Source organism: Muntiacus reevesi, chromosome 16 (genome assembly GCF_963930625.1).
Source record: "Muntiacus reevesi chromosome 16, mMunRee1.1, whole genome shotgun sequence".
In the NCBI taxonomy this organism is placed as follows: domain Eukaryota; kingdom Metazoa; phylum Chordata; class Mammalia; order Artiodactyla; family Cervidae; genus Muntiacus; species Muntiacus reevesi.
This window is the reverse complement of record NC_089264.1, coordinates 11,886,325-11,913,287: the sequence shown is the minus strand read 5'-3', so window position 1 is coordinate 11,913,287 and position 26,963 is coordinate 11,886,325. Positions and strand designations below refer to the sequence as shown.

Here is a 26,963-nt window from a genome sequence, read left to right as displayed (position 1 = left end):
TTGGCAGTTTTGTATACAAGTAAACATACTTTTACCATATAACCCAGTAACTGTTTTCCTTGGTATTTACACAGAGGAGCTGAAAGCTTAAGTCCCCACAAAAACTTGCACGTGGACGTTTACAGCAACTTTATTCAGAACTGCCAAAACTCAGAAACAACCAAGCTGTCCTTCAGCAGGGAGCTGGATAAACAAACTGCGGCTCATCCAGGGAATTATTATTCAGTGCTAAAAAGATATGAACTATCAAGACATGAAAAAACATGGAGGAAACATAAATATATACAGCTAAGTGGAAGAAGCCAATCTGAAAAGGTTACATGCTTATGATTCCAATTATGACATTCTAGACAAGGCAGAACTATGGAGACAATATAACAATTAGTTGTTTCCAGTCAGAGAGAAGGGTGACATGAACAGTTGGAGCACAGAGGATTTTTAAGACAATGAAATTATTCTGCATTAAACTACCAAAAAACCCCAGTCAGTGTACAATAATACCAAGAGTAAACCCCAATAAAAACTATGGACTTTGGGTAATAATGATGGGTGACTCTAGAACCCTCAACTGCAACAAATACACTGCTGTGTGTGGGAAGTCAACAGTGTATCGCATGTTTAGAGACAGGGGTATTTGGGAATTCTCAGAAACTTCTGCTCATCTTTTCTTTGAGCCCAAAACTCCTCTAAAAAGATACCTTATTAAAACTGTAATAGTTAAAAAATTGTTTAAAAGTTTCCAAAAGTGCTAAATTGCATAATGTTTTCTCCTACTTTATAAAGACAAATATGGGAATTGATATAGACTCAAGAAAATCCAGATTTACATTAAATAATGAAAATTAACTAAAGTGAACAAATGAAACAGAGATTAGTCCTTTGGAATTTAAGATAATTATCCCTGACAATAATTCTAAAGAAGCATCAGATGATATTCATTTGAAGAGCCTCCTTCCTCCTGTATATTGTCAACTAAAAAGTACTCATGAAACAAGGTTGTATCTTATCCCACACAAACTCAAAGTGTCTGTTAACATAAAAGAATTATGACGTGTGGTTAAAGGATTGAGTTTGCCACCTTGGAGCAGCACCATAATACACGAGAAAAGTTGAGTGTTAGTTTAGCCTTTTATTCAGAAAACAATCAAAAGGATATGAGTGTCTCCACCCCTTTCTATTGAAAGTACAGGATGTCAGTCATTTAAAATGCTTTTTGTTTTTTCCTAAAAAATACACAGGCATACCCCCTGAGATACTGCAGGCTCTGTTTCAGACCACCACAATAATGCAAATATTACAGTAAAGCAAGTCACATGAGTTTTTTGGTTTCCTAGCGCATGTAAAAGTTAGGTTTATATTATCCTGTAGTCTTTTAAGTGTCCAAAAGCACTATGTCTTAAAAGAAAGTACATACCTTAATTAAAAAATACTTTATTGCTTAAAAATGCTAATCTGAGCCTTCAGCAAGACATAATTCTTTTGCTGGTGGAGGGTTTTGAAACATTGTGAGAATTATCAAAATGTGGCACAGATATATAAAGTAAACAAATGTTGTTTGGAAAAAATGGGACTGATAAACTTGCTGGATGCAGGGTTACATAAATCTTCAATTTGTAAAAAGTGCATTTTCTGTGAGGCACAATAAAGCAAAGTTTAATAAAGCAGGGTATGCTTGGAACAGAATCATTACCATTTTATTAATTCTCCAAGAAAAAAAACACTGAAATTATTTAGTATAACCTTGTGAAACCTGTATTTTCCCATCACTGAACTTCTACAATTCTAGAATTATAGCTTTCTGCTAGAATGGACATTAAATTTCATTTTAATAATAGCCAATATGTTTTGATTTAAACACAATTCTGTTTTTGAAAACAAATAAGAAATGCAATAATTTACAGCATCCAGAGTTTCTCTGTCATTAAAATACCCTACATTTTAAGTTGACTGTTTCTTGCATATAAACTGCCAACTAAAAGCAAAATTCCATAGACTCAACTTTGTTCTAAAAAATATTTTCGGACAGATTTTACAGTCATCTCTCAAGATCTTTGGGAATCCCCAGCAGATACTAAAATCTGAGGATGCCCAAGTCTCTTATAGAAAATGGTATCTTACTTTTTATTGTGTTAGTTGCTCAGTCATGTCTGACTCTGCAACCCCATGGACTGTAGCCTGCCAGTTTCCTCTGTCAGTGCAATTTCCCAGATAAGAATACTGGAGTGGGTTGCCATGCACTTCTTCAGGGGATCTTCCCAACACAGGGATCAAACCCAGGTGTCCTGAACTGCAGGCAGATTCTTCACCGTCTGAGCCACCAGGGAAGTCCCTCATAAAATGGTATAGGATGATCTTATACTATATGCATGTGCTCATTCGCATTTGATGCTTTGCGGCCCCATGGACGGTAGCCTGCCAGGCTCCTCTGTCCGTGGAATTTTCCAGGCAAGAACACTGGAGTGGGGTGCCATTTCCTTCTCCAGGGGGTCTTCCCGACCCAGAGATCGAGCCTGTGTCTCCTGTGTACCCACGTCTCTTATATCTCCTGCATTGGCAGGGGGATTCTGTACCACTAGCGCCACCTGGCAAGTGCCACACTATACATATATTCTCCATTATACTTTAAACCATCTCTTGATTACTTATAATACCTAAAAAAATGCAAATAGTTATAGTTGCCAGCCGTAATAAATTCAAGTTTTGCTTTTTTGATCTAAGATTGGTTGAATCTGTGGATGTTGAACCTGAGGATATGGAGGCCCCACAGTAGCTTTTTACTTTATTCTTACCAACACCTTACATATTTCAGGGACTTACTATCATCTACCTGGATGTTAGTAGACCAGGGTTCATCACTTTCACTCTCTTTTCTTCAATCTGTGTACGCAGGAAAACAATCATGGCACAAGGTATCCTATGCTATAATTATTGATTTATTTTCTTTCCCTTGACAGGACTTTAACCTAGAGACTTGCTCTAAAGTACTGTTTTACAACAGAAAATAGTCTTCCATAGTCTGCTTTCACATTTTGATCTGAGTGTGAAATTATTTTGCTATTACTGTTTGTTATCTACAGTGTTCTAGAGATGTAAATTAAAGGAAATATTATGCTTAGTAGGTTTTAAGGCAGATAAAATTTTCTGTGAATAAAAATAAAAGGTATTCAGAAAAAAAAATTAAACTAGCCCTCCACCTTCCAAAAGAAGTAATAATCACTGGAAAATATATGCCTTGTGAAATACTGGAGAGTATTATCAGCATAATAGAATTTTACCAAATTACCATAAAAATGACCAAGTGACTAGGAGCACACACCAGATGTTTTAACAGACACTATGAAACTCGTTATATTTGTGTGTGTGTTGTAAATTCTGCTGACCTGTTGGTTATATAACCAAAATATTCTAGTATGTGATAAAATGCTAGAATACTTAGTTATGTTTTTCTGAAGGCAAAAAGTGATCATTCACCTTCCCTTCAATCAGCTTATCTGCAGTGACTGGTGCAGAGTGACTACACACCAAGTGTCTGTTCAGCTCCCCACTATAAGGAGTGTATTTTGAAAAATTTTAGCACTATAATTTGAAATTTGTAAAAATGAAAAATATACACATTTTCCTAACAACCACAAAACATGCAACTTGACCAGGACTTCGGATGAGTACGTAGATGATAAAATGGGGCAGGAGGAGGAGGCACAGCAGATTCTCTCAAGAGTATTTCTTTTTGAATTTATCTAAATGGGACATTTATTTTAAAATGCTCAAAAACACTGCTTTCTTCCTCTCTAAAGCATTAGCTAAAGTATCTTGCTCTTAGTAGGCATGTATCACATATTTAACAAGCAGAATTTCTTATCTGGGGACAAAAACACAAACACTTTAAAACAGAGGGGAAAGAAGTACTTCACATACCAAGATGTGTGTTTGCTAGGGAAAAAAATTGTTCTTTTTAAAGATGCAGTGATACCGTTTTTCTCCAATAGTTAAGACTCATAAGAAACTTTCTAATATTTAAAAATGGCATCAGGAGTTCCATTAGTTCTACCAGAAATCTCAAATGGATGCAAAAAAGCATTCTGGCTTCAGAGAATAGAAAGAACTTCAGAAACGTCTAACACATTTTTCATCTGGTCCATGGCCTCATTCTATTTGAGAAAAATGAAGCTTAGAGAAAAGAATGTAAAATGTTTACCCCCAGGTAGCTCTGAGACTGAAACTTAAATCTTTCCATTCTGGGTCAGCAGGCTTTCCAGTAAGCCTTAGTTTAATAATTATCTTACAATATTTATTTAAGAATGTGATGTTTCTATACCTCATTGTGTATATTTACCCACCAAACACACAATACAGATATTTTCTGACATGCAGTTCCTGAAATATATTCGTCATATTCAAATGACTGCCCTTGTCAAAGCCTTATTAGCCATCAGTCCTAGAAAAGGACTGGATCTATTCTATTTCCTAAGGCCAATGGCTCTGCCTTCAGGCCCCTCCCTGAGGACTAGAGTTCTAGCTCCATTACTTCACTGTCTTACCTTCCCTCAGATTTCAGATAAACCCACATCTCTTGCCTCCTGGAGTTGCTGAGGTGTGCCTAAAAACCAGGCTAGGGGCAGACCTTGAGGAACATGATTCTAAAAAAATCAAGTAGTTCAGTATTTGCTGTGAAGATATCTTCACTTTCATGAAGGTCTTTCCCACTGATTCCTGAGTCTATTTGCAAAACTGACTATTAATACTTTGTAGTTGGAAACAGTGGATAGATACGTGAATTAAAAAGGTAAATTAATAATAGCAAAAAGAAATTAAGAACTCATGGCCCTTTCTGTTCTGCTTTTTAGAAAAGGAAAAGTATTCCATTAGAAGAAGCCTCAACACACCTATAAAAATAGAACTTCCCACTAGATTCTGAATAGCTGACATTCCACAGGAAGTATGCACAGTACCACACTGCCAAAACCATCATCAAAAGGACAAACACAGAGAACATTCCATCTTTAGGAATTTAAGTACTTATTTTATCTTGGAACTGATTGGCAAAGGAACTTCCAGTTTTTCCATAAGTATTTCATTGATATCTTTAAGATCATCCTTTTCTTAACTATGTTTTAAATGTGCATTTTATTTTTCTAAAGTTACTTACTTTTCTTCTCCCTAGACTACCACCACAATTAAACAGAGGATTATTTATTTATATTTGGTATAATATCTTTTTACTCACTGAACATCTATACTTTTAACCACTATTTTCCAATTGTCTCTAAAGCTTGATGCTATTTACTGGACTGTGTTTAACTAGTTTATTAATCTTAGTTACTGGAAAAGCATTTTGATGAGAATTGTTGATAACTCTCCTCTTAAACTTTAAACATTGAAGAATAATTGCAACACATTTCATAGTAACAGCAGACATGTCTGGTTTCCTATCCAATAAGCAAGACTTCCCTTCCTGCTATGGACTGAAATTATGGCTGGTCAATGCCAACTGCTGTTATTCTATCCCCTTTACTATTACTTGGTTCAGATATGTGGATCAGAAGCAATTCTAACCAATAATGCACTATCAGATATCTTCTGAGGGGCCGCTAGGAAAGGTTTTTCCTGTAAACAAAAATATACAAATGGGATTAATATTCCCTCTTTTTTCCCGCCTTTGGAAGTCACTGTGATAGCTGAAATGAGGCACCAAACGTGAGAACCTAAGTGGTATCTGAGAGTGAAGATAAATCCACATACTACAAAGAACAGACTGAAAGATGGAGTGAATCTGATTTCTTAAAGACATCATTGGGAGACTGAATTAACCAAACCTAGTAATAACCTGTCTTTAGACACATTTTAGATGAAACAGTATTTTTTTCTTTCTATTCCCCAAATATCACAATAAATGCTCGAGAGTAGTCCATCGTATGAATGCACTGTAATCAAGAAAACTGATTCTCCATTATTGGATCCTTAGGTTGGTTTTCTTCCCCCTCCTCCCAGCTTCCTATAAAGAACAATGCAATAAACATCTTTCAAGCATTAACTTTATCTGAATTTAGAGTAACAGTTTCCATGGACATTGTTCCAAGAACCAAAATTACTAAGTTATACAATATGGACATTTTTGATACGAAGTATCAATCTGATTTTCAGAAAGTGTATTCTTATTTAACCTGGAGAAGCATTGTGTATGGCCTGTCTCACTATACCCCATTCAGCTAGGAGAGATGCTATGGACTGCTCCCCAAGAGCACGGTTTTCCCTTCATTCTTAGTGATAGAGCCTTGGTCTCTAAATCTTAGTCTAAGTAAATCTCGGTGCTTCCATTCTTGCCAGTGACTGGTGAGGGGCAGGCATGTGACCTAGTCCTGGTCAATGAGGTGAAAAATGGAAGTTTTACTAGATGAATTGTTTATTCTTAAAAAAAAAAAAAAAACAGTACAATATCTTCCAGTATAAATTACCATGTCTGCATGTAGTAAGTTGAACCATGCCAGTCTGAGAACAAAGACAGTCAGCTGGGGTAAAAGATGGGAGTTTGATGATGTTGTTGAACCCCTGAAGTAACCCACCTCAAGGGTTCTTGAGTCTTCTTTTTATGTAAGATAATTAGTCACAAATACTTTCAAAAACCCAATGGAAACTTATGCTTACATATACTGAGGTGCATCACTGTACACTCGGTTTACATTGTACACTGTAAACTGAGAACTACTTCTGAGATCACAATGAGCAATCCCAAAGGAAACACTCGCAACTATTTCCCTCAGGAAGATTAACTTCAATTTTAAATAAACGATGCTGAGTACTCCCGTTTTGTCAAAAGAATTACATTTGAAAGTATTACCAGGTCATTAATTTGGACTTCTACTTGGAGAAAAAATGATCTTTAACTCAAAATCTTCAAATAAATCACAAAAACAAACAAACAAACACCAAACACAAAGGACGCTGTACTTACAAATCAAACACCAAGTAATGGAAGCCCTCTTCTGATATGCTGTCATGAAGTCGCACTATAACAGAAGAAAAAAAGAAAACGAGAAAAGAGTTTGTGTTATATGTATGCCAACAATCAACTTTAAGCCAGGCATTGAATAGGCATCTGTCTCGTAAATTAAAATGTGAGCAACACTATTTTAGCCTCTGATGAGTCAGAACCCTTTATTAGCAGGGCTTGGGTTCACAGAGATCCTAGGTTTAAGTTCTGATTCTGATAATTATTAACTGTGTGATCTTAAGTAAATTAATTAACTTGCAAAGATAATAATACCTATACTATACAAAAAGGTTGAGAATATTAAATAAAGGTAAAATAATCTGCATAGTGCCATGTGAAAACTAAACGTTAATAATTGCTCTATCTCCGTATGTCCAAAGTTAACAGGCTCTGGGCCATTCTGCCTCTGCGAGTCTCTCCCTTGCATTCCCTTTGCTATCATCCTAGCCAGGTCTTCAGGAGACTTAATAAGTGGTCTCCTTGCCTCTGCTCACCTTTTTTTCTGGGGAATTTCTATATAGCACTACCCAGCTGACCTGTCCAAACAGTTTTTTTTTATTATGCTACTTCTAAAGTCAAGCCACCAAAATCCATTTAACAAGTCATCAGTCAAAAATGTAAAGCTAGACGGGGGAGAACGGATGCATGCATATGTATGGCTGAGTCCCTTCACTGTTCCCCGAAACTACCGCAACATTGTTAATCGGCTACACTCTGATACAAAAGGAAAAGTTTAAAGTTTTAAAAAATGTACAGCTAGAACTTCTAATAAGATAATCTACTAGTTCCTCAAATTAATACTTTAAATTTTTCAGAGAGCTAAACATTCAGAGAGAAACCAAAGTTTCTGTCTTTTGAATTTAAGTGTACTCATTGTTTACTGCAAGATAACCACACATGTAAAACTCATGTACTGTTCTTCCTTCTATTTATTTCACATAAGCCCCCTGACTCCCCCAACTCACCCCCATAGATGGTAAATTCTTCCTATTTATACAGTCACTTAGGGTAGCTTGGCTTTCACTGGGAGCAACGGAGGCCAGGAAAAGCAACCAACTCATAGGACGTGCTTTTCAAAAGTCACCACAAAAGTATCATGACATCTATTAATATTGTGACTTGTCCTTAGTATGATTCTGATGCAGTGATGACCACCATAAGGAAAATGTGGTTACAGTAGGACACAGGTTGTCACACAAGCTACAGTAATCCACAAAGGGAGTTTGTAGTACTCATGAAATTCCCAAGCCGATAGGCTTAGTAGAATGTTCATTCTTTACAATCCAGTTTCATCCCCTTAAGATACCATCCTTGGCCTACTATTAAACCCTATTCTGAATCCCTCTCCAGAAACTTCTCCAAAGTAGGGAAAGAGAGGCTTTTATTCACCCATAATTGTGGGCTATCATTTGTAAAATATGTATTTTCTATTCTCACGAACATGAGAAGGGGGCCAGGCACCTGGGAGCGTGGCCACTTCCGCTCAGCTCAGCTCCTCTCTTGTCTCCTGAGCACACGGAATGCAAACATGCTGAAGCATCCCTCTTACCTCATTTCTCTCAGTATCACCTTTGAATTTAAGTTAAGGATGCAGCCTATTTTATTTTTCTTAACAAACGTGAGTATCTGTCCTTTCTTTAGTATGTAGAATTTCTTTCTCATCAACACTACCAAACAGGAACCATGTTTTAAAAGTCTTTGCATCCCGCACAGACTTGGCAAATAGTAGATGGTCTTTCATAAAATTGGTTTTGAGCAGTTACTATGCCATGTGCTAGGCATTCTTCCCTCTTTTTGGATAAACATTTTCATCACAGCTCAGTATACTATAAATGTCTAAAACAAAATCATCAAAGTTCAGTATACCTATATATGTTTGAAACAAAATGACTAATGTGCAATTCTCTTGTAACTTTAACTGTGTGACAAGTATTCTTCAATTTGGCAATATCAGAGATCACTTGCTTCATCCATAAATTCAGAGTGACAAAGATAAGGAGATGAAGATTGCTGTGTGCTTACACCTCAGTCATCTGTTTTTAATTTGCCTGCTACCTTTATTTAAATTTATTCTGCCAAAGAAAATCAAAAGTTTGGCTCAATGATGAGTCTTCTGCTCATAGTCATTGAGCACAGTGAGGAAAGCCACATCATGGGTGATAACTCACTTTCTTATATGACATAGTTGCATAGATACCTCATTGAGTGGCTATAACACAATCTGTGGGGCTTTTTCTATTTAATTGTTTAAAATCTTTTTTGTTTTGTATTGGGGTGTGCCCAGTTAACAATGTTGTAAACATTGTTGTAAACATTTCAGGTAAACAGCAAAGGGAGTCAGCCACACACACACGTATCCATTCTCCCCCAAACTGCCTCCCATCCAGGCTGCCATATAGCGCTGAGCAGAGTTCCGTGTGTACGTTCAAAGAATGGTACGGCTACAGAGGTAGAAATTTCAGGTACAAGTGGAGAAGCAGTACTAATTTCTGGTTATATCTGGAATAAAATTAGATAACCACTACTTTATTAAAACCTGGATATAATTATCATTTGTAAGTGAATCACTTTTTGAACAAGTCAAGAGTTGCTCAAGCCAGATAATCAAACTTACATTATGTGGGGTCAAAACCAGTTTCACCAAAGCATTTTGTCAGGAAGCACATGATAATGATTAAGAATAAACCATGTAATGAAGCTCAATCCTTTTGCATCACATAATTCTAAAATAATCTGTACTATTTCTAACCAGCCATTTGACCAGGTGAAATTAACTGTGGATGAATTTTGCTATTGATACAGCAGGAAAAAAAAACCCAAAAACTAGCACTATCTTTACATGGGATAAATACACATTTTCTTTATTCCTTCCTTTATTCCTTCTTAATGATTTTCCTTCCTTCCTTTCACTTTCTTTTAAAAATAAAGAACTAAAAACACATAACTAAATGAAAGTACAATTTTCATTTATTAACCAAACTATGTCATACAGTCTTCACATGGATATGCCATATGTGTACAATTGCTTTGAGGAAGAGTTTGTTTCCTTTTAAAACTTCTAGCTCTTCAACTAATAGTCTGTTACTGATTATCTGTTTGAGAGCCTGGAGATGGTGTTTTGCACAGTCACAGACATCTTCTCTTTCTCTCAAGCCTTCTCTGTCGGTCAAAAGTATCCATTCTTTCATCCTTTTTTCCTGTGTAATAGTTTCTCAAGGGTTGAATATTGCATTTACTTTTACAGAAGCTTACATAAATAGCCCAATTCCCTTTCACACCAGAGGAATCATGGGATGTTCTCTTCCCCACAGCTGGCAACCCAGACTGACTGCAGGGCCAGCCTTGAGAGCAGCTCAGCTGCCGCACGAGGAAGCAGGCTGCCCCGGGCGCTGGCTATGACTGCTCTATGCTGTCGCCACGGGCAGCGCACGGGTGCACACAAGTAACCTAATCACAGCCAGCCCTAAGATGCCTTTAGAAAGACGTTTTAAAGAAATTAATGAGAAAAGCATTTGAGAAAAAAGGTTATAATCATTCTTTCCGCAGTCTTTCTTTCCTTGACAGAGAGACGTGTGTGTGCGCGTTTAGTCCGAGCAAGAATACTGGAGTGGGTTGTCATTTCCTTCCCCATGGGATGCTCCTGACCCAGGCACTGAACATGCATCTCCCGCACTGGCAGGTGGATTCTTTACCACTGAGTCACCTGGGGAGACCTTTGTGAAGTGTGCTTGAAGGTAAAAGCAAGTGTAATAGTTATCCAGGATAAACATGTACATTCTAAGGCGTTAAGTAGGAGATCCATAAGGGTGGAAAAGGTGCTTCTGAGGCTAAAATGTTTCCAAATTTAGCTGACCCAAAGCCTATTACTTTTTCTCTCTCTTGAATGATATTATAAATCCCTAAAACTAAACATGGTAGGGCAATACTGCCAATGTTATCATAATACTAAAAGAGTCATTCATACAGAACAGATTGCACTGCATCCTCATAGTCACTGTTTGTTAGTTCTGAGCAACAGTCCTGGTTATAAATGTGGGGAATTTTGCATTTTTAGTTTTCTCTGTCGTGAGGATTGAGGTTGTAGATCTGTCTCACAAACTGGGGTGCAAAAATGACAGCTTGTAAGTCACATACTTTTTATAGTCTCATTGGCAGTTAATTACATGTATTTCATGACTAGAGCAAGCATTAGCTAAGTTCGGCCATGCAAGGCACCAAGACTTCTCAAAAAAGTGAAAGTTCCAAGTCAAAGTTGCTCAGTCATGTCCGACTCTGCGACTCTGTCCGACTGTATAGTCCATGGAATTCTCCAGGCCAGAATGCTGGAGTGGGTAGCCTTTCCATTCTCCAGGGGATCTTCCCAACCCAGGGATCAAACCCAGGTCTCTCGCATTGCAGGAGGATTCTTAACCAACTGAGCTATCAGGGAAGCCCCTCTCAAAAAAAGGGACACCAATATTTAGTTCATTTGTTAATTTAAAAACATATTTATTAGTCTCAGACATTATAACAGTCAAATGGCACTACTCTAGAGAGAAATGTCAGCTCAACCATTACTCTTGGCTCTTGTGGCAAAACTGGTCATTTCCACAGAGCCAACTTCACAAATACAAAACAAAGAAGTACCAAAAACCAAGTGCAAAATAAAAGCAATATTTCTAGAAAACTGAAAGCAATTCTGCATAAATTGTTTTTCTTAATCTCTATTTCTTATTACATGAGTAATATATTTAATAAAACACCATTTTAAAATTTTATAATTAAATTTTACTTTTAGACAATTTGCTGTGTAAATTATGTTAGTTTTCGTTCCTACGTACCAAAGGTAACGTTTGCAAAACTACAGTACAATATCACAACCAGGATGTTGACATGGATCTAGTCAAGAAACACAAACAACAGCTGCATCACTATAAGGATCACTCCTGTTGCTCTCTTCAGTCCCTACTAATCCCAGCCAATCACTAATCTCTTTCCCATTTGTACTGTTGAATCGTTTCAGGAATGAAGTAAAAGTGAAATAATGTATGTAAACTTTCTGGGACGGTCATTTTCATTTAGCATAATTCTCTGGTTGTTGTCCCCTGGTTTGATTCCTGTTTCTGGAAGATCCGCTGGAGAAGGGGTAGGCTACCCACTCCAGTACTCTTGGGTTTCCCCGTGGCTCAGCTGGTAAAGAATCCCCCTGCAATGCAGGAGACCCGGCCTGATCCCTGGGTTGGGAAGATCCCCTGGAGAAGGGAAAGGCTACCCACACCAGTATTCTGGCCTGGAGAATCCCATGGCCTGAGTCACAAAGAGTCGGACACAACTGAGCCACATTCACTTTCTGGCTGTTAGGTCCATCCATAGCTCATCCCTTTTTACTGCTCCTCACATGGATGAACTCTGGTTAGTCAACCACAGAAGGACATCTGGGCTTTTTTTTCCCTCTTAAGTTTTTGGTTTTTTGTGAATAACTGTTGTGAAAATATGCGTATGTTTTGTGTGACCCTAAGTCTTCAGTTCTGTGGGATAAATGCCCAAGATTATCATTTTGATTGTTGATTTATATGACAGCTGCATGTTTGATTTCTGAAGAAACTACCAAACTGTTTCCCAGAGTTGCTGAACCCTTTTACATTCCCACCAACAATGTATGAGTGATCCAGTTACTCTGCATCTTCCCCAGCATTTGTTAAAACATCATTATTTTAAAAATCACCCCAGGATAAAAATATTAATTTAGGTTGTATAGATTTGAAAAATACATGCACTCTATTTCTTTGAAATATGAATCTATGCATATATAGTTTATTGTACTTTAAATTAAGTAAAAAAGGAAAGCAGATAAAGATATACAGATATTTCTTTTGTTATTATTGTTGTCAAAGTCAATAGTCACATGCCATGCATAAACTGATTTTTTTTCACTTGTCTTAACAAGAAACTTTAAAAATTTGGATATAAAACATTTGGAGATTTCATTTAGCTGTCAAAGGCAAACAAACTGATCAGACGCAAACTACAGTTTATTCTAATTTTAGATATTGGACACATAAATTTCTAAAGCTGCACAGATTTCTGTATTTTGAAAATATTCTGAGCAATATGTCTCATTAATAAAGGCAAAATAAGCCACTATTCAGTATTCAAAATTAAAATAACTTTAAAACCAGAAATTAAAAAAATTTTTTTTTGGCTGCTTACTGTGTAACATGTGGGATCTTAGTTCCCTGTCTAGGGATCAAACCAGTACCTGCTGCGTTAGGAGCACAGAGTCTTAACCACTGGACTGCCAGGGAAACCTCTCAAAATTTATTTTAATAAAATTTCAAAATTTTTCCTGAAGTGACAAGAAAATCTTTGTAAACTTAGTACTAATTAACATTTAGGGCTTTGTTGATGGTTCAGTGGAAAAGACTCTGCCTGTCAATGCAGGAGATGTGGGTTTGATCCTTCGGTCAGGAAGATCCCCTGGAGGAGGAAATGGCAACCCACTCCAGTATTCTTGCCTGGAAAACCCCATGGACAGAGGAGCCTGGTGGGCGACAGTCCACACGGTCACAAAGAGTCAGACACAACAGCGGCTGAGCACATGCACACACATGATCCTCTAAGAGGATCCCATGAGGTTCTTTCCAGTGCTAAGTTCTACATTTCAGCATGATTATAGCTAATAAACAATATGGGAAATAAGCAATACATTTATTACCAATACAAGGTTGAATACAATCACCTACATTTAAGGCTTTTCCTTCTCCAACATTCAACACATTTAATTTTAAAACATATTCCAATCTGAAGGGATTGCGAGTAGCACTGACATAGATACACTATCATGTGTGAAACAGATGGCTAGCGGGAAGCAGCTACATAGCAGAGGTAGCTCAGCTCAGTGCTCTGTGATGACCTGCAGCAGTGGGCAGGGGTGCAGTGGGAAAGAGGTTCAAGAGGCAGAGGACATACACACACACACACACACACACGTGCACACACATATACATACACATGTACACACACACGTATACACACATATACACACATGTGTACACATGTACACACACATACATATGTATACACACATGTACACACATATATACACACATGTATACACATGCATATACAAACACATGCACACACGTATACACACACACATGTATACACACGTATATACACATGTATACACACATATATACACACATTTATGTATACACACACATATATACACAAACACACATATATATACACACATGTGCACACACGTATATATACACACATGTGTATATACACATGTATACACACATATATACCACACATACACACACATGTATATACACATACACACGTGTATACACACGTATACACATATGTATATACAAACATGTACACATGTATACACACATACGTATATATACACATATGTGTATATACACACATGTATACACACACATATCTGTACACACTTAGAGCTGACTCGTTGCTGCACAGCAGAAACCAGTGCAACCGTGTAAAGCAATTATCCTCCCATGAAACATTTTAAAAAAATTAAAAATACTATATTTTATTTTGGATCTATGTTTAATAAAATAACCAGAGAGAAAAACTTAAAACATTTATTGCAACCAATTAAAAATAAGTCCTTTTCAAAAATGTACTGGGCAGAAGTACTGCTTTTCTGATAATATCCCTTGGAGAACAGAATAAATGGAAAACTTACTATTATAGATCATCCTCCCTTTGCAAGATATTATTATCTTAATACCTGCAACTGACTTTTCCCTAGACATTCACCAGCCCAAATGCTCCCATCTTTCAAACCCCTGCTGAAAATTCATTTCTTGAATAAAGTATTTTTCCAAATTTTATTCACTCCATAAGCAGGAAATGGTCTGTCTAGTCAAGGTCTAGTCAAAGTTATGGTTTTTCCAGTAGTCATGTATGGATGTGAGAATTGGACTATAAAGAAAGCTGAGCACCGAAGAATTGATGCTTTTGAACTGTGGTATTGGAAACAGTCCTTGAGAGTCCCTTGGACTGCAAGGAGATCCAACCAGTCCATCCTAAAAGAGATCAGTCCTGGGTGTTCATTGGAATGACTGATGTTGAAGTGCAAACGCCAATACTTTGGCCACCTGATGCGAAGAACTGAGTCATTTGAAAAGACCCTGATGCTGGGAAAGACTGAAGACAGGAAGAGAAGGGGATGAGAGAGGATGAGATGGATGGCATCACCGACTCAACGGACATGAGTTTGAGTAAACTCCGGGAGTTGGTGATGGACAGGGAGGCCTTGCGTCTCAAAGAGTCCGACATGACTGAGCGACTGGACTGAACTGAACTGAACTGACGCAGGAAATACATGAGTTTAAAATTCTACTAAAATTAAAGTGCAATGTAAAACTGTATCCATATTATGTCATCTCAATATTTTTCTATAACTACTTTTATGCTGAAAGTACTTAAAGATATCAGTCTATCTCCTCTGGATAATATACACAAAACACAAAGCACATGAAAAAAACATTCTCTAATTTTAGGTTCAAAAGTGAGGGAAAACGTGAAAATTTATGAATTTTCTCAGGAGTTAGGTATCACAGTAATAATAAGGGATATTCATATATATCGCCACAGGCACTGGTATACTGTCAGTGCCAGTAAGCACCAGGTGAAAGCATGGAAGTGTTTAGTTGCTCAGTCGTGTCTGCCTCTTTGCGACCCCATGGAATGTAGCCTGCCAGACTCCTCCCTCTGTCTATGGAATTCTCCAGGCAAGAATACTGGAGTGGGTTGACATGCCCTTCTCCAAAGCACCAGGTACCTGCTAATAAATATATTGTTGGTTAAGCATTCAATGGAACAGCTAGTTCACCTAGGTCAATAATCTTTTCTTTAAAGAACTGCCCATTTATCATGCAATTAAGGAAGTTATAACAAGTGTCAGACATCTCAAACATCTGGTGCATTTGCTTACCTCATACACATCTCATATCAAACAAGCTCAAGGAACTTACGCATGATCTTCTCCCTAAGTCCTGCTCTACTCACTGTCTTCCATATCTTTCCAGTTACTCAGGATAAAAATCCTCAGTGTATTTCTGACTCATTTCTCTGAGGCCCCAAATTCAATCTGAAAGCAAATCCTTCAAAACATACGTGGGAATAAAAAAGAAAAAAGCTAGGTTTCAGTCCTGTCCCCTCACTGTCCTCAGCAGAGCAGCCAGAAGAAATCTCAATTCAGTTTTATTCACTCAGTCGTGACCAACTCTTTGCAACCCCATGGACTGCAGCACCTCAGGCCTCCCTGTCCATGACCAGCTCCCAGAGTTTACTCAAACTCATGTCCATTGAGTTGGTGATGCCATCCAACCATCTCATTCTCTGTCATCCCCTTCTCTTCCTGCCCTCTATCTTTCCCAGCATCAGGGTCTTTTCAAATGACTCAGTTCTTCGCATCCAGTGCCCAAAGTATTGGAGTTTCAGCTTTACCATCAGTCCTTCCAATGAACACTCAGGACTGATTTCCTTTAGGATGTCTGGTTCGATCTCCTTGCTGTCCAAGGACTCTCAAGAGTCTTCTTCAACACTGTAGTTCAAAAGCATCCATTCCTCGGCACTCAGCTTTCTTCATAGTCCAACTCTCACATCCATACACGACTACTGGAAAAATCACAGCTTTCATTAGACAGACCTTTGTTGGCAAAGTAATGTCTCTGCTTTTTAACATGCTGTTCAGAATGGTCATAACTTTTTCTAAGGAGCAAGTGCCTTTTAATTTCATGGTTGTGGTCACTGCCGGGAGCCAACACACGAGACCCTACCTCTAAAAAGGCCATAGGGGAGAAAACCTGACGGGCAAGGTGAATCAGGTTTTCAGGGGTTTTGGAAAGCTGCCCCCGGCTCTCACCTTAAAGATGATATCTGTCTTTCTGATGCCTGCCTCAATGGACTACTCCCTAATTTCTCTGACACAGGCAGGAAGGCCTTCCCCGATCTCTTCCCAAATAAGAATCAATTTAGAATTTTAATCAATAAGTTTCCCAGGTGGTGGTATTTTATGAGATTATTTAGGGAGAAAGGAGTGTTTTAATTTAAACTCCTTTGCTGGTATTTTAGTTTGTTTGGCAAATGCGTTTAGGTCCTTGGTACTAATATGCATGATTGCTTATAATATCCTAATCATAAAACAGCATAAAGAACCTGATCACCTAAAGTCTTTAGTAGGCACAGAGCCCTTCGGGGGTGAGGAAGCCCTATGAGAGAACATAAAAATATTATTCTAAAAGTGGTTATAGTTAAAGATTTAGAAAAATAAGAGTTTAAATTTGTTAATTTTAACCAGGAATGCTAAACAGGGGCTGCCTCACTGGAGCTGCAGAGTCTTTGTGTGGTAAACCTTTTAGATAAATTTAACCGATAACTTCTGCAAAAGGACTGACCTTTGTGTTCATTAAAGAATAGATTACGGAAAACAGCTTTGCATTCACCTAGGTCATAAAATGTCAATAGGCCCCAAGGCCAGAAGATAATGTACAAGACCCTCATAAACAAAGAAGTATGCAGAAAACACCCTGGTTTCGTGAAGGACAAGCTGACGTAATGTTAAACTATCTTCCCCTTAGAAATGTACAAACTTAGGGTATAAAAGCTATGGTAAAAAATAAAGCATTGCCAGACTCTTCCAGACTCTCTGCACCCCCGTCTGGTCATTCTCTCTCTCTCTCTCTCTCTCTCTCTCTCTCTCTCTCTCTCTCTCTTTCTCTCTCTCGCCGACGCCGTTCATCCTGAGGGTATCCCCTGGATCCTGCCGAGGCTGGACCCCGGCAGGTCACCACCTGCAGTGATTTTGGAGCTCCAAAAAATAAAGTCCGTCACTGTTTCCATTGTTTCCCCATCTATTTGCCATGAATTGACAGGACCAGATGCCATGATCTTAGTTTTCTGAATGTTAAGTTTTAAGCTAGCTTTCTCACTCTCCTCTTTCACTTTCATCAAGAGGCTCTGTAGTTCTTTGCTTTCTGTCATAAGGGTGGTGTCCTCTGCATATTGATGTTTCTCCAGCCAACCTTGATTCCAGCTTGTGCTTCATCCAACCAGCATTTTGCATGATGTTCTCTGCATATAAGTTAAATAAGCAGGGTGACAATATAAAGCCTTGATGTACTCCCTTCCCGATTTGGAACCAGTCTGTTGTTTCATGTTCCAGTTCGAACTGTTGCTTCTTGACCTGCATACAGATTTTTCAGGCGGCAGATCAGGTGGTCAGGTATTCCCATCTCTTTAAGAATTTCCCACAGATTGTTGTGATCTACACAGTCAAAGGCTTTGGCATAGTCAATAAAGCAGAACTACATGTTTTTCTGGAACTCTCTTGCTTTTTCAATGATCCAACAGATGCTGGCAATTTGATTTCTGGTTCCTCTGCCTTTTCTAAATCCAGCTTGAACATCTGGAAGTTCACGGTTCATGGACTGTCAAAGCCTGGCTTGGAGAATTTTGAGCATTACTTTACCAGCATGCGAGATGAGTGCAATTGTGCAGTAGTTTGAGCATTCTTTGGCATTGCCTTTCTTTGGGATTGGAATGAAAACTGACCTTTTCCAGTCCTGTGGCCACTGCTGAGTTTTCCAGATTTGCTGGCATATTGACTGCAGCACTTTCACAGCACCATCTTTCATGATTTGAAATAGCTCAACTGGAATTCCATCACCTCTACTAGCTTTGTAGTGATACTTCCTAAGGCCCACTTGACTTCACGTTCCAGGATGTCTGGCTCTAAGTGAGTGATCACACCATCGTGATTATCTGGGTCATGAAGATCTTTTTTGTACAGTTCTTCTGTGTATTCTTGTACCTCTTCTTAATATCTTCTGCTTCTTTTAGGTCCATACCATTTCTGTCCTTTATTGTGCCCATCTTTGCATGAAATGTTCCCTTGGTATCTCTAATTTTCTTTAAGAGATCTCTAGTCTTTTCCATTCTATTGTTTTCCTATTTCTTTGCACTGATCACTGAGGAAGGCTTTCTGATCTCTCCTTGCTATTCTGTGGAACTCTGCATTCAGATGGGCATATCTTTCCTTTTTTCCATTGCCTTTCACTTCTCTTCTTCTCACAGCTATTTGTAAGGCCTCCTCAGACAACCATTTTGCCTTTTTGCATTTCTTTTTCTTGGGGATGGTCTTGATCCCTGACTCCTGTACAATGTCACGAACCTCCGTTCATAGTTTCTCAGGCACTCTGTCTATCAGGTCTAATCCCTTAAATCTATTTGTTACTTCCACTGTATCATCGTAAGGGATTTGATTTAGGTCATACTTGAATGATCTAGTGCTATCCCCTACTTTCTTCAATTTAAGTCTGATTTTGGCAATAGGAGTCCATGATCTGAGTCACAGTCAGCCCCTTGTCTTGTTTTTGTTGACTGTAGAGCTTCTCCATCTTTGACTGCAAAGAATATAATTAATCTGATTTCAGTATTGACCATCTGGTGATGTCCATGTGCAGAGTCTTCTTTTGTGTTATTGGAAGAGGGTGTTTGTTATGACCAGTGCATTCTTTTGGCAAAACTCAATTAGCCTTTGCCCTGCTTCATTCTGTATTACAAGATTAAATTTGCCTGTTACTCCAGGTATTTCTTATCTTTCTACTTTAGTATTTCAGTTCCCTATAATGCAAAGGACATCTTTTTTGGGTGTTAGTTCTAGAAGGTCTTGTAGGTCTTCATCGAACCATTCAACTTAAGCTTGTTCAGCATTACTGGTTGGGGCACAGACTTGGATTACTGTGATAATGAATGGTTTGCCTTGGAAATGAACAGAGATCATTCTGTTATTTTTGAGATTGCATCCAAGTACTGCATTTTGGACTCTTGTTGACTGTGATGGCTTTTCCATTTCTTCAAAGGGATTCTTGCCCACAGTAGTAGATAAAATGGTCATCTGAGTTAAATTCACCCATTCCAGTCCATTTTAGTTCACTGATTCCTAAAATGTCGATGTTCACACTCTTGCCATCTACTATTTGTCCACTTCCAATTTGCCTTGATTCACAGACCTAATATTCATGCAATATTACCACATCGGACTTTACTTCCATCACAAGTCACATCCAGAACTGGGTGTTGGTTTTGCTTTGGCTCCGTCTCTTCATTCTTTCTGGAGTTATTTCTCCAGTGATCTCTAGTAGCATATTGGGCATCAACCTGGGGAGTTCCTCTTTCAGTGTCCCGTCTTTTTGCCTTTCGTACTATTCATGGGGTTTTCAAGAATAATGAAGTGGTTTGCCATTCCCTTCTCCAGTGGACCATGTTTTGTCAGAACTCCCCACCATGACCCGTCCATCTTGGATGGCCCTACATGGCATGGCTCATAGTTTCATTGAATTAGACAAGGCTGAGGTCCATGTGATCAGATTGGTTAGTTTTCTCTGATTGTGGTTTTCATTCTGTCTGCCCTCTGATGGAGAAGGAAAAGAGGCTTATGGAAGCTTCCTGATGGCAGAGACTGACTGAGGGGGAAACTGGGTCTTCTTCTGATGGGTGGGTTCATGTTCAGTAAATCTTTAATCCAATTTTCTATTGATGGGTGGGGCTGTGTTCCTTCCCTGTTATTTGACCTGAGGCCGAACTACGGGGAGGTAATGAAGATAACAACGACCTCCTTCAAAAGGCCCCATGCATGTACTGCTGCACTCAGCGCCCCCAACCCTGCAGCAGGCCACCGCCAACCCATGCCACTGCTGGAGACTCCTGGCGACTCCCGGGAAAGTCTGGGTCAGTCTCTTGTGGGGTCACTGCTCCTTTCTCCTGGGTCCTGGAGCACACAAAGTCCTGTTTGTGCCCTCCAAGAGTCTGTTTCCCCAGTCCTGTGTAAGTTCCGGTGCTTCTATGGTGGGGTTAATGGCGACCCCCTCTAAGAGGGCTTATGCCACACCCAGGTCTGCTGCACCCAGAGCCCCTGCCCCGCGGCAGGCCATGCTGACCCGGACCTCGCAGGGACACGCATGCACAGTTCTGGCTCAGTCTCTGTGGGGTCTGGGTCGTGGTGTGCACAGAATAAACCTGTTAAGGCTCTGATTAACTGCCCCCTGCTCAGAATCCTCCAATGGCTCTCCAACTGCCTCTGAGTAAAAGCCAAAATCCTATTCACAGCCTAAAAGGTCCCCCAAAGTCCAGCTCCATCTCCGCACTGATCTGTCTGGCATCTGCAACACTACCCCTCCCCTGACTCACTCTACTCCATCCACAGTGGCCTCTCTGTTGCTTTTGGAGAAAGAATTCAGGGCAAAGTCCTGCCTGCCTTAGTCTTTGCAGTTGCCGTTTCCTCGTCCTGGAACTCTTTCTCCCCAGCTGTGGCTCACTATCTCATTTCTTTCAAGTCCTCACTCGGCTTTTCACCTGTTTTTGTAAATAAAGTTTCATTGGAACACATTTGTTTATATATTATCGATGGTGTTTTCAAGCTAGGACTGTGATATTTAGTAGTTGCAACAAAGACCCTATAGCAATGAAAATGAAAATATATCTATTTGGCCCCTTAGAGGAAACAGTCTGCTGATTCCTGAGTAGAAGGAAAAAAATGTTGAAAAGGAGAAGATAGCTTGTGAGAAGCCTGGGTATGGCACATTCTCCAAGGCTAATTTAAGCCGCCAACAATGATGGTTAGCAGTGGGGAAGGAGAGAGCACAGTAAGTCAGCTTCTATATGATACAATTCCCTGAAGAAGGAAGTGGATTCAGTATAACGAATGGCTTCAGAGGAACTCCTCCAGTATTCTTGCCTGGAAAATCCCGAGGACAGAGGAGACTGGTGGGCTATAGTCCACGGGGCTGCAAAGAGTCGAACACAGAGCACACACACACACGTATGATACAATAAATGGAGTGGGAGGGGAACCAAGACAATGGCAGGAAACTGTAAGTTTCCTGAGATGTATAAGATGTTGTAATCCGAGAAAATGTGTTCAATGATGGGGTGCTGGAGTAGAGAAGCACCCTCTTCAGGGAGGAGGCATTAACAGTCGTTTTTCAAAAGCAGTGAAGGGCAAGAAAACACCTATGTACCCCCAGGTTCACAGGTATGTGGTGGACACAGAAAACAGCCAACACTTTCCAGCACACAGCGCACTCAGAAGAAAGCCAGGTTGCAGTCAGCACAAGAAGAAATGAACGTTCAGAGACCACTCGGCGAAGATTATGACATAGATTTGTTATTTTATCAATAAAGGGAAAAGGAAAGCTAACAAAAGGTGTTAAAGCTGGCAATTTGAAGTAACATGTTTAAATTTGTTCTCAATGAAAACTACATGGCATTGTTTTTTACTTTTTAATTGAAACTGGTTCTTCCATCTCTTCTAAGCAAAATGTTATGTCACACTGATCTTTAATCCTGAGCAAAATATATATATATATTTGAAATATCAATACATTTCCAGATTTATTGGTAAATATTTTTACCTCTGTAATCTTGACCATAGTCTTTATTCAGAAACTCTAAGCCAAAGGAACAAATGTTTAAGGTCTTTTATAAAGTTGTAGCTAAGATTTTTAGGAAACAAAGTTCTTTGTAGAGGGGAGGAGTTCATTCCTTCGGTTATTCAGCTGACTTTCCTGAAAACTACATGCTGGGGATGCAACTGTCAACAAGTCAGTGGTGGTCTGACCCTCATACAGTTTTCAGTCTTTGGGACAAAATTGTCTTGCTAATTTTGTGACTCTAATTCTAGACTATCAGAGTCACAACTAAAGCATATAGCAATAGTTTCATTTTATGGTCATCTCATTGCCCACACATACGGCAGCATATGAACATGTTAATATGTGGCAAATACATCTAAACAGGCCAAGGGCTCTAACTAGGTGTGCTACAAAATATCTCCATCTATACCAGGCTATTAGAACAATAATTTTTTATCCAGTGACCAACTGATTTCATCAAAAATATCTCCCTGATTTTTCTTTTTCCCTGAATTGCTTCACTATTGAGAAAACAAGTCATTTAACCTGAAAGGCACATTTCCTTGTAAACATCAATTTAACATCCCCTGTGACTTACCAAATCCATATCCACAAGGCAGCCATCATTTCAAAATGCAAATCTGATTATATCATCTTTGCCCAACTTAAAATTCTTCAATGGCTACACAGCCATTTGATTTGATGTTAAAGGAACAAACTCCTTGACATGACCCATTTATCATATAATTTGTCATCCAAACTGGGGCACTTTGAGAATGAAAGGGGGTGATTAATTGTCACATCAGTAAACCAGGACGGCCCTGGAAAAGGGGTTAGCCTGGTCACCCACCCAGAAGCCTCTCCCTCCTCACCTTCTCTCATTCTTTCCCTCCAGTGACAGAGGTCCTCGCTCAGCTCAGCCTCATCTCAGTTTCCTCCCGTAATAAGTCACATCTTCACTGTGAACTCTGAAGCCTGGCATTCTCTTTCCTCCTCTCCAGGTTATTAATCCTCATCTATCCTTCACAATGAATTTTAAGCCTTACTTTATCAGGAAAGTCCCCTCTGGCTCCCAAAGACGCTCTCAGAGCACTGCCCATCTCTCCTTCAAAGGACTGGTCACACTTGTAGCGATCTCTTTGATTACGTGGTCACTTGACTAACACTGTCTTTCCTGCTAAAGTGATCCCCTCAGATGACTAGATTCATGTGCCCTAAGAAACACTTTCATAGCATCAGACATCGTTAAGAAAATATATATACTCCAAATAGACAAAAGGATAAACTCATGCCCCTTGAATATAACAGGACATTGTCTAACTGGCTCACCCAAGGATTATCTAATTCTCTAAGATAGTACTGATATCTTTGTTCTATTTTATTATTTTTAAGGCCTTAATCAAGAGTCTGTAAACTCTAGCACATGGGCCAAATGACAGGACAGCAGCTTGTTTTTGTACAGCCCACGAGATAAAAACAGTTTTTACATTTTTAAGTGACTGTAAAGCAAAACAAAAACCAGATGATATGGGACAGAGAACTTACATGGCCCACAAAGCGTAAAATATTTACTACTGCACTGAAAAATTTGACATTCTGTGGGTTAGAGTATTTCACGTGTACAAAATGGATGTCAGTAGCAATGACTCTTCTTGGATGGCAATGCAAATGAGTGTTGTGATATATTGATTTAATGGATTCACAAAGGTTACAGTTTTATTGCCTATAGAGCAATAATCATTTTAGTACTGCAGCAGTATCATTCCAGAATTCTTTCTTTCTATGACTATAAATATTTTTGTTATTTCTACATGTTTTTGAACTATCTTTGGCATCCTGCTAGTTCCCTCACTGATTAGTTAAGTGAATCCTTGATATTACAGATAGACATGTAATGCTTTAATTGGTGTACAGTATGAAGTTGCCAACATTCACTAGGTCGAAGAGAAAGCAAGGGAATTCCAGAAAAACATCTACCTCTGATTCACTGATTATACACTAAAGCCTTTGACTGTGTGGATCACAACAAAATGTGGAAAAGCTCTTAAAGAGATGGGAAAACCAGACCATCTTACCTATCTTCTGAGAAACATGTATGCAGGCTAAGAAGCAACAGTTAGAACCCTGTATGGACTGGCTCAGGGGCAAGGCTGCTTATTGTCACCTTGTTTATCTAACTTATACGCAGAGCATGTCATGTGCAATACTGGGCTGGATGAGTTACAAGCTGGAATCAAGACTTCCAGGAGAAATATCAACAACCTCAGATATGTGGATAGATGGGGAGCTGTCTCCTCCAGCTAGAACAATCTACCAGCATCCAACTTTAAGAAATACTTCCCATAACACTGATTATAAAGGAAGATTTAAACTTTTCTATGGAAATCTATTTTTTTAATGTTTTAAAATAATAGGCTTATTTCTACCCACGAATAAGGCAGCAGATTATCACCTAGAAACTTTCCCTTACTTTCATTAAATTATTAATTGCCAAAAGATGCTCTCTTTGAAACTCAAGGAAGAAGGAAAAATACCTTTCAAATAACTATGCTGTTTGTTCTGTATAGAAATGCATTCCCTTGAAAGTGATTCTTTCATTTCAAATCAGTTTTCCATAAATTTTCACTACAACAAATTTTAGATTTCTTAGTACAGTCAGTTTTCATTGTTTGAGGCAGGTGTGTTCTAATCTACAAAGTTGTCACAAATATTGAGTTAGCAAATACTGAATCAGTGCTCTTAGGTGAAATAATAGGCTTAGCTTCCTGTAAGCTTCCAGTGACAACATTTTGATTAGCTAATACAGGACCTTGCTTTATGGATGTTTCTATTGAAAGACATCTTACTGAATACACATTGCTGATTTATTAACATTGAACTCATGGCCAACAGCACTATAGCTCATGCCTTAAAGCAGCTGCTGCATAAAACTTATCTAAGACATGTATTCCCTCTTCTCCATAAGGCACATCACAGCCTTTCTGAGCTCACCAATGCTAGAGAGCACTGCAGCCCTATCCTTTGGGGCCATTTTAAACAGCAAAACAAGGCACTGCACAGGTGGGGACAAGGACTCCTGGCTTCAGCATGAGAACTGACGAGAAGACAGAGTCCCCTTGTCAGTCCTCAGCTGGGGCTGACAGGCACGCCCCGGCACACTGGCCGGCTCCAACTCTTTGCTGCTCAGGTATCTGTGAATGTCTGAGGATGAACACGAAACCGCCCTAAGTACTGATAAAATTACAAATAAATTTTAGCAAGGAGGTGAGTTCAGAGATATGGAACCTGCAAAAATAACCAACTTGTTTATGTCCTCAGTGGTGTAGTCGCTCAGTCGTGTCCGACTCTTGCGGCCCCCTGGACTGTAGCCCACCAGGCTCCTCTGTCCATGGGAGTTCCCAGGGAAGAACACTGGAGTGGGCTGCCATTGCCTCCTCCAGGGGATCTTCCCGACCCAGGGATTGAACCCACATCTCCTGCACTGCTGGTAGACTCTTCACCGAATAAGCCACCACGGAAGTTTATTTCTTCATGCAACTTTAATTGATCGTGGATCTCAGCTCTTTTAATATATTTATCTACTCTTTAGCATTATAACTGAGTGTTATTAATAAACACAAACACTTAATTGTTGAGTATATTAAACCTATGTAGTTAACCATTTATAAATTAAAACTTTTTTAGACATCAATTATCATCTGATCAATCTACTTTATAAGCTTACACTTTCCAGAAACAATCTTCCTAAATACTTCATTTTTTATGTATAATCATAAACGCTATTAAAAGACTGGCTATGTATAATGACACTTGTTAGATACCACATTAGCAAGTTACGCTGCAGTTTATAAACTACTAGAACACTGGCTTCCATTCAGGAAACAGAAGAAAGAGTAAAGCAGTAAGATACACAGCCTGGTTAACACTGAAGTGTGAAAATTACACTGAAAAATGAGCAGGAAAATCAGAAGTCTAGGTGACCTTTCTCCTGGATTCCTGCCATGGAACAGGGCCGTCTGAAGAGGGCTTGATATCCATCACCTTTTCTGATCCCTCTCAAAGGACTTATCTTTCTTGCTACAAAGCCTTTGAGCTTTAAAATTATTCATCATTTCATGACATATTTGGGGCTCGCTGGCAAAAACAACTCTCTAAAGAGGATGCATATGAATAAAGAGAGTAGAAAAGAAAGGTATATTATATAATTTTTAAAAAGGGAGGTAATTCTTTCTGGTAAATGTGAATTCCCTTCTTTATTATTTTCATCTTTTCCTTTTTTTAAGGGCAATGAAATCTCACAAAATAAAATGTTATTTCAGTGTCATTTTGGAGAAGTTACAATTCTTATTATCTCCTAAACAGAAAGGCTTTTAAAACCAGGCTGAAGGCTTATATGCACAATCTGAGAACAGAAAGAAAGGGCAGCTGTATCTGGTCCTCATGCTCCCAGCTAAAGTAACACAAAGCCCAATGGCATCCAACAATGTCAGGCATGGTTGGAGAGCCATATCCACCAACCTAAAAAGTCCTATATTTCTAGA

General features: G+C 38.9%; 1 protein-coding gene across 8 annotated transcripts in view; it reads right to left on the bottom strand.

The window, feature by feature from the left end:
• CAMK2D (calcium/calmodulin dependent protein kinase II delta) overlaps positions 1 to 26,963 on the bottom strand; it is a 300,110-nt gene that overhangs the window by 136,941 nt on the left and 136,206 nt on the right. For all 8 annotated transcript variants that reach the window (XM_065907119.1, XM_065907123.1, XM_065907121.1 and 5 more), the window contains one exon: positions 6,950 to 7,004. In XM_065907119.1, coding sequence (XP_065763191.1) covers positions 6,950 to 7,004 — 55 coding nt within the window. The remainder of the gene's footprint in view (positions 1 to 6,949; positions 7,005 to 26,963) is intronic.